Here is an 8,305-nt window from a genome sequence, read left to right as displayed (position 1 = left end):
TCCCTAGGAGACTTTTTTCCCTAGTAAGTTTGATGGTGTGGTGGAGAAAAGACCTTCCAGTGATTATTTTTGTCCAGAAGTTTCTGGACATGCCACTGATTGGATGGAAAATAGACTGGTGTATTCATACATGTGCAATAGGAAGAGCACTACGTAGAGAGAAGTCTCTGCTTTGCTTCTCTATCTTCAGGGACAGAGAGGAAGGATGAGTCATCTGCCATGTCTTTTGAGACACTCAGTGAGGCCAATTCATCTAAATTAAGACTTCACAGAAAACATGAGACTGATGGACCTTACTCAAATCACACCTTAAGTGCACATGTTCAACTGCTGGAAGGAAGTAGGTAAAATTATATTAAAAAGTCTGGGTATTTCTCTATCAGTCATATTTGGCTATCAAGTGGAATGTGGAAAATTAGTGATGTTGTGGTCCTTACAAGTTAGTCTTACTCAAAATAAATACTCAAGTATTCCAGGATTGAAAGGCTACAGAATGTCCCTACAATTTCTCTTACACGTATGTTACAGAATCCATTTCTCATTTATGAAAATTAATAGGCAAAATGCTGATCTGGTAGAACAAATCTTTTATAATTGAACAATCTGTGGTGAACCTCACCTCAAACAGCTAAACCCCAGCTGAATATTGACCCAGCTTCTACTCCAAACTCCTTAAGGGCCAGTACATGAAAACCAGTTAAAGATCAAGATGCTCTTTGAATCTCAGTGACAGAGGTTCTTTCTGCTTTCAAATCACCCACCTCGATCTGCTGCAACAGGGCTCCCACTGGTGACAATGAACTCATACTTGTTGAGGGACTGCTCATCATCAAACAGGGTTGGGTAGAGGCTGGAGCGGGTGGCAGCGCGGACTTCCACGAGGACAGCAAACTCTGGAGCAACAAGAGTCCAAAAGAACGTGAGCTGTGCTAGGGCAGATTCCAAAACACAGCTACAGACCCTGCTATGGTCAGTGCCTAGAGAAGGTGTCACATCTTTTAGTCACTGACCAGGCAAAGACATGGGGAAAACAAAATGAAGCAGTTCAGGCTTTATTTCATGCAGGCAATACTTATTTAAAAAAAATTAAAAATCTGGTGTCCTTTAACATGAGATGACAGCGAGAGGAGAAGGTTCTGCAAGAGGTTCTTACCAGATGACAGGATGTGGGGTGGGATTTGGACATGTGGGCTCAGGCCTAGGAAGTTGCACCGATAGGCCTCCTCATACTGGTCACTGTAGGGGATGATCCGCACACACCCGATGGGCAGCATCGTCTGCAGGGGGAAGGAAACCAGTCAAGAGAAACTCTGGAAGTAAAACTAAAGGACAATTGTCTCCCTGACTTCAGGGCTGACCAAGAGCTGGAGCACTGCTTAGGCAGATGCTCCTGATTTGGAGGATCGAAGTAACCTACTCAGCTTGAGAGCCCATGCAGTCGCTGAGGACAAGCAAGACACCCAAAGGTTGTGCATGTTTTTTTGGGCCTTTTAATTGTTGTTTTTCTCAAAAACCACATAATTTAGAACACACTCTTCACAAGATTACATATCAGGGGCAGATCATTATAAAGGCTGGAGTAGTAGAGAAATACATGTAAAAATATGCAGCCAAGAAATAAATGTTTCTACCCGTAGCACATCAAAGGCAGACTGGACAAGATCCATATCTCGAGCTTTCCAGATGACCTGGTTCCCCATCAGAACATGCCAAGCTAGCATTCGGAATGCTGATGCCCCAAGAACCTGGAAAAAAAAAACCCAAAGCATTCTGCATTGGTTACAAAAATGAGTGAAATGTCCAGTTTGCCCCGTTAAAAACATGACTGACAGGTAGGAAAATGGCTAGAACTGAACAGCAGGAACAAACATGGAAATTTAGCACATGAACCTTCCCCCTCAGCCAGGTCACTGGGAGCACTGGAGAAAAGCAAGATCTGCACAGAATAATTTATTCTATTTGTAAATTATTTTTCCTCTCTGAAACACTTTTTTTAAAGGCAAATATTACTTGGCTTTAAAGATGCTGCACAACCTCTGTATTAAATTACTGCTCTTGGGAAGAAGAGAAGTGCAGAATTTGAGAGAAATCATCTGACTCCACCCCACATGACTGATGATCACCAGAGGCCCACATGAGGAAGGGAGCATGCCTGGAGATGCAGTTCACATCATGTTCCTGGCTGGGCAGGCACTGTGCTGAACACAGCACCAGGACATGTGCAGATTGCAGGAAATAAATGTATCTTTTAAAAAAAAAGACATTATCAGGAGAAAAGAGCTTGTGGACTCAGCACCCTTTCTTACCTGTCTCATGTGCCTGAGAGAGCGAAAGACAGACAACCTTCTGTGAGCTATGTTCCAGCTGTTGCAATCTGGCATCAGAGATGTTTCAGGGGAGCTTTTGGACAGCTCCTGCCCTTCCACAACATCTGGCTGGGAAGAAGGCTTCTCTTCTTCCTCAGAACCATCCCAGCCTTCTGACTCTTCTTTCAGATCTAGCAAAAAAAAAAAAAAGCCAGAGTGGTCATAAAAATTGCTGCTGTCTAGGAATGGAAACTGGAAAGTGCCCACATGGGTGTATGTGGGAAGAGAGAGCTCAGAACACAGTAACTGAAAGTACTGGCAGCAGCACAGACACACCGAAGTGTTAATGACGTGTTAATTCAGATAAAAATAACTACTCAAGGGTCAAGAAGGAATTTTTCATCTTCTACAGAACAGAAAGTCATATTTTTTTATCAGCTATGTTCTCTATTCTTGTTTTAAAAGTTATAGCCAAAGCTTTGTAGACTGTAGTCTAAATGGGTTGATAAAATAATTCAATGCAGGAAAAAAAAACCTATGATCCTTTACTTTTAGAAAGTTTGTAGAAAAAGAAGCAAGAAATGCATATGTTGTGACTGCAAATGCTCCTGGCTATAGAGATTCGTTGGGAGGGCCAGCCCAGCCAGAGAGAACAATCTTGATGATGCAACACTGCTACTCAAGTGACAAACACCACGTGCAGAGAGCCTTTGAGGTGCCTGGATTTCACATTCCTGTCAGAGCCATCTCCAGATGGGAGAGTGGATCAGCTGCTTCAGGGACTACCATGAAGGTAAAGGAGATGAGCAATGTTTGTGCTTAAGATGCTGATCAAAGGACCCAGGGTTTCACCATCTAAAGCATTCTCAGAGGGTCTTTGCAGCTCTGGAAACTTCTAGCTCACCTGCAAGTTTCTCCATCTGAACAAGGGTGTCTTCTGTGGGTGCTCCCTCCAGAAGCTTCTCTGTAAGCCGGCTACCACAAGCTTTCAGAAGCCTGGAGACATTGAAAGGAAGAGTAGCAGGGTTCATGCAGCTTGCCAGGTGCAAAAATCCAGTAAGACACTTGGTGCCATGATGTCAATAAAAACTCCAGCACTAACCAGCACATCCCTGTGCTTTCATCAGTGTGGGACTATCGGCCCATCTTACTATCCCTGCCATGCACAGTCACCCACATCCCACTGCTCTGCAATTTCTTTGTGCAGCATGCTTATCCCCCATCCAAATCACATGCCAGTGTTGCAACCCTCCCTGTGGCATCTTTCCAGGGAAGTTTAATGAAGCAGTCAGGCACTGGAGCAACTGGACTCTCTCAGAGCCCAATGGCTGCATGTCCCACGCTGCTGATCCCAACACAGAGGCACTCCCAGGTGAACCACCACGGTCTGTCACATGTGAATTCGGGGTGCAACACACTGGGGGGTAGGAGCATCTTTTATCCTTCTTCCACACTTCCACACTGCAAAACCTTTCCATCTGCACAGCCATGGCCTCTATTAGCTGCCACATTAGTTTTACTTCACAGTAAAAAGACATTTATTTGTCCTAAAGGCATCAGTGTTGGCTCTTTCCAGTTCAGATGCTACTCAACAAAGTCTAAGTATTACCTCAAAAAAAAAAAAATACCCAAACACTCAAATCACATTCCCAGTCTTTCAGGATATGGCAATATCCTCCTCAGGAAGGAGCTGTACAAGCTGAGAACAGCAGTGCATTACCAAGCAAAGGAGGTGTGCAGACAGGCCCAGAGGTTCTCGTCGTTGGTCAGGGATGTCAGGGAGCGGGCGGCGTTCCCGTTGCGCTGGTGCAGGAAGGGGGTGAAGGCTGTGTTCATGCGCTGGGCACGCTGGGGGCACCCAAACTGCTCTGCTTCAAACACCTGCACACACAACAAGGGCAGCGTCACAGACTGAAAGAGATTCAGTGTTTGCACAGAGCTCAGCCAAAAAATCACAACAAAAATACCAAGTGAAAAGGGTGCGTCACACAGACCCATCCAGTTACAGGAAAACAGAGAGAAGGGACATCTTATTCTTAGATGGACTAAAATTATCACTAGGTAACATCTGTGCTCCAAAATCACTGTCCTCCCCAGATTTACTTACTTGCATTTGTAACAGAGCTGTTGTCTACCAGGCCTGTAAAAAGCATCAAGTGTTTCAAGTGACAAAAATACCCTGTTCCTTCCCTCCTACATGCCAAACACAGAATCCTGGAATGGTTTGGGTTGGAAAGGACCTTAAAATTCAACTTGTTCCAACCACCCTGCCACAGGCAGGGACATCTTCCACTAGACCAGGTTGCTCCAAGCCCTGTCCAACCTGGCTGTGAAGACTTCCAGGGATGGGGATACACACCATTCTCCTTGTGTCAATCTTAACAATTACCCTGGCATGAGCTGGATCAGCTTTTTGACTCAGCTGTCAATCAGGGATCGTGATGCTGCACTAACATTGAGTCACAGGAACTCTGCACTGACCCACCTTCAGCGCTTTGCCCTGGAGCTCATCAATGATGCCTCTGATTTTTCCCAGCAAGAAAGGCCAGGAGTTGATGAGGTAAATCCGGTCCATCATGATGGTGATGATGCTGTACCAGCGCTGGAAACCTCGAGCCAGGCTGTCTTTGATAAAGAAGGTGTGGCTGAACACAAAACCATGCTGTTCATCTCCAAAAAAAATTGGGCCTTCACGTCCTGGGCAGACCTGAAGGGAAGGGACACACACCAAAGTCATTAAATACATCACAGAGTAACCAACTAAACAGCTTCCTGCACTTTAACACCCACTTGGTAAATAAATGAAGCCTTTTTACGCTACTACCCCAAAAGTGTGGTCCAACAGCCCTCCAGAGGTATCCTACAAACACTCCAAATCCTTACATTTAATTGTATTTTAAGAATTCAGCTCCATTCAACTACAATACTGAGAATCCAGAAGGAATTTTGCTGATCCTGACACACAATTGCTCATTAATCTGTAAGGTTTTTCCTTCATATCTGTTAGAGGATGAATATTAATGGTCTACAAAGGGCACTCAACAACAGATTCAGAGGTTTTTACAAGAATAGGTTATCTTACAATGAAAATTAATAAGCACAAGGAATGAAACCAAGAAGGGGATATTTTTACCCTCCCAACATGAGAGGAAGGAACCCTCAAGGTTATCAAAGATCAAGCTTAAAAAATACCACCAATTCTGGAATAAACAGACTTCTGCGCCTGTCTTTCCACCTCGTTCCCTCAGTGTTTCAGTCCGCACAGAGCAGCCAGGATCAGCTAAGGAATATCTTGGATCTGAAGTGATACAGGAGCCATAAATAGTGTTTCCCTGTCCTCCAAGGCAGGTACCTCACAGCTGAGGCTGCGGACGCAGGCCTGGCGCACGATGCTGAACAGCTGGGGGTGGTTTGGGTGCTGGTGGCTGACATACTTGATCGAGGTCTCTTTGTCGTGGCTGACGTACCCCGGGTGTCCTCCTGCAAGAGAGCGGCAGCCCTGAAGGCAGAAAAGCACATCCAGCCATAAATGAGAGTGCAGTTATCTCGGGTTTCCAAAGAGTTCTGAAGCTTTGTTCCCTCCAAAACACCATAAAATGTTATTCACACACACAGACAGGAACACAAAGACTCAGAACACAAGGAATGTGAATCAGGGTCAGGATTTGAGCTCAGCTCCTCACACAAAACTCTGATATACTTCCTCTGTTCTTATGCTCATTTTCCACTATTTAATTTCATTGTGAACTTGGTGCTGGCTCTACAGCTGGTAAAGTTCAGTTACAGCAGCTGTGAAACCAACTGGCCAAACAAAACTGGCTCTACAGCTGAAGGGAAAGTAAATAATAAATATGTCAGAGCAAGTACTGATAGAAGACAAGTATGAGAATCATAGAATCATGGAATGGTTTGGGTTGGAAGGGACCTTAAAGATCACCTCGTTCCACCCCCTGCCATGGGCAGGGACACCTCCCACTGTCCCAGGTTGCCCTAAGCCCGGTCCAACCTGGCCTTGGACACTTCCAGGGATGGGGCAACCTGTGCCAGGGCCTCACCACCCTGACAGGGAAAAATTTCTTTAGTATATCCAACCTAAATTCCCCCTCTTTCAGTTTCAACACACTGCTCCTTGTCCTATCACTGCAGTTTCTGATGAAGAGTCCCTCTCTGGATTCCCTACAGGCCCCTTCAGACACTGGAAGGTTGCTGTGAGGTCTCCACACAAACTTCTGTTCTCCAGGCTGAACAGCCCTGAACGACTGAGAATATACATTTTTCCTATTGTTTTAATTGATTTTGCTTTTTATATGTTTCCTAACCAATACTGCTCTTAAAATTATTATTAATAAATGATCTGACCTAATCTAACAAAGTAAATGCTCTTTGAGGATTAGGAAAGTATTTCTTATCCACAAGAGAATCACAGAATCACAGAGCTTAAAGACCTCAAGGTCCTGTCAAGGTGTATGTATTCAACAACAGCTCCTCCATCCTCTTGTGATGGATCATTAGGATTAGACTTAGGGCTAGCTTGCAGTTCATGAGGACTTGGAGATCTTCTGGCACTGACACATACAAAACAAGTTCTGTTCACATTTTTTTCTCTCTAAACAATTGAATTTACATCAGAGAATCCCAGAGCCCTTTAGCCAAGCCAAGGACACCAATGCCCATACACAGATTTTCACACTTGCCTCACACATGTCTGATTTCTTTGGCCCTGGGCTGCTGGAGTCGGCGCTGGCCCCTTCAGCCGGGCTGTGTGAGCGGATCCGGCTGCTCATCTGAATCCCACCTTCCTCCTCTTCTGCCTGTTCATTCTGCCCGGAGATGTCCCCGCTGCTGGCGCCCTGCGGGAGTGGTGAATGCAGGACCTCGGTGCAGAACAGGGTGCGAGGGCCGTGGAGCTCACAGAAATGGCACAGAGCAACAATAGCGTTCATAGTGAGGGCTCAGCACACCTGCCAGGCCTCCTGCAGCCAGGGAGAGAGCACACGGTCAGCACACGGGGTATCATAGCATCTCTCAGGCCTCACTGGTGCCAGTCCTGTTCTGCATCCCTCCAGGAACAGCTGGCCTTAAGCTCAGCCTGAGCCTGGGAACTCCAAGACCATCGAGTCCAACTTGAGATCCCCACCTTGACACCCAGACCAGAACACTGAGTGCCACATCCAGTCTTTCCTTAAACCCCTCCAGGGATGGTGACTCCAACACCCTCCTGGGCATTCCACTGATCCAGGACCAACCTTCTGTGTACTGATGGGACGGGCTCGAGCAACCCAACCTGCTGTGCCCATATCCTGGACACTGAGCCAGGACACCTCAAGCCCCACGGGGGTGAATGAGGCTGGACCAACCCCTCATGCCCAGACACCTCCAGTCTTACAGGGACAGGTTCAGGGAGTCCCGGAATGGTTTGGGTTGGAAGGGACCTTGAAAATCATCCAGTACAACCTCCTGCCATGGGCAGGGACACTTTCCATTATCCCAGGTTGCTCCAAGCCCTGTCCAACCTGGCTTGAACCCTTCCAGGGAGGGGTTAGCCACAGCTTCTCTGGCCAACCTGTGCCAGGGCCTCACCACCCTCACAGCGCCAATTTCTTCCCAATATCCCATCTAGCCCCGCTGTCAGTTTGAAGCTTGTCCTGTCACTCCAGACCCCTGTAAAGTCTTGCCCCATCTTTCCTGTAAGTTCCTTTAGGTACTGGAAGGCCACAATTAGGTCACCCCCAAGGCTTCTGTTTTCTAGGCTAAACAATCCCTATTCTTCCAGCCTTTCCTCAAAGGAGAGGTGCTCCTCTCCTCTGACCAACTTGGTGGCCTCCTCTGGATCAAGGCTGAGGTCACACAGACCCGACCCCCGTGCCCGGAGCCTCAGGCCGGAACGGTCCGGCCCTGCTGAGCGCCCGCGGATCCGAACGCCTCAGGCCCTGCCGGACCCGGGCCGGCCTATCCTGCCGGGCCCCGTGTCCGGTTCCCCGTGCCCGGTCACCCCCGCC

General features: G+C 47.0%; 1 protein-coding gene across 1 annotated transcript in view; it reads right to left on the bottom strand.

Annotated features, from left to right (window-relative positions):
- FLCN (folliculin) overlaps nt 1–7,306 on the bottom strand; it is a 10,082-nt gene extending 2,776 nt beyond the window's left edge. The window contains exons 1-9 of the mRNA XM_008633440.2: nt 7,001–7,306; nt 5,659–5,805; nt 4,792–5,013; nt 4,027–4,187; nt 3,211–3,302; nt 2,307–2,497; nt 1,632–1,745; nt 1,154–1,277; nt 762–893 (exon numbers count right to left, since the gene is read on the bottom strand). Coding sequence (XP_008631662.1) covers nt 762–893; nt 1,154–1,277; nt 1,632–1,745; nt 2,307–2,497; nt 3,211–3,302; nt 4,027–4,187; nt 4,792–5,013; nt 5,659–5,805; nt 7,001–7,249 — 1,432 coding nt within the window. The 5' untranslated portion in view covers nt 7,250–7,306. The remainder of the gene's footprint in view (nt 1–761; nt 894–1,153; nt 1,278–1,631; nt 1,746–2,306; nt 2,498–3,210; nt 3,303–4,026; nt 4,188–4,791; nt 5,014–5,658; nt 5,806–7,000) is intronic.
- Between the last annotated feature and the right edge of the window lie 999 nt (nt 7,307–8,305).

Source organism: Corvus brachyrhynchos, unplaced genomic scaffold (genome assembly GCF_000691975.1).
Source record: "Corvus brachyrhynchos isolate BGI_N302 unplaced genomic scaffold, ASM69197v1 scaffold5, whole genome shotgun sequence".
NCBI lineage: Eukaryota > Metazoa > Chordata > Aves > Passeriformes > Corvidae > Corvus > Corvus brachyrhynchos.
The sequence above is the reverse complement of the archived record's forward strand: the minus strand, read 5'-3'. Positions and strand labels throughout refer to the sequence as shown.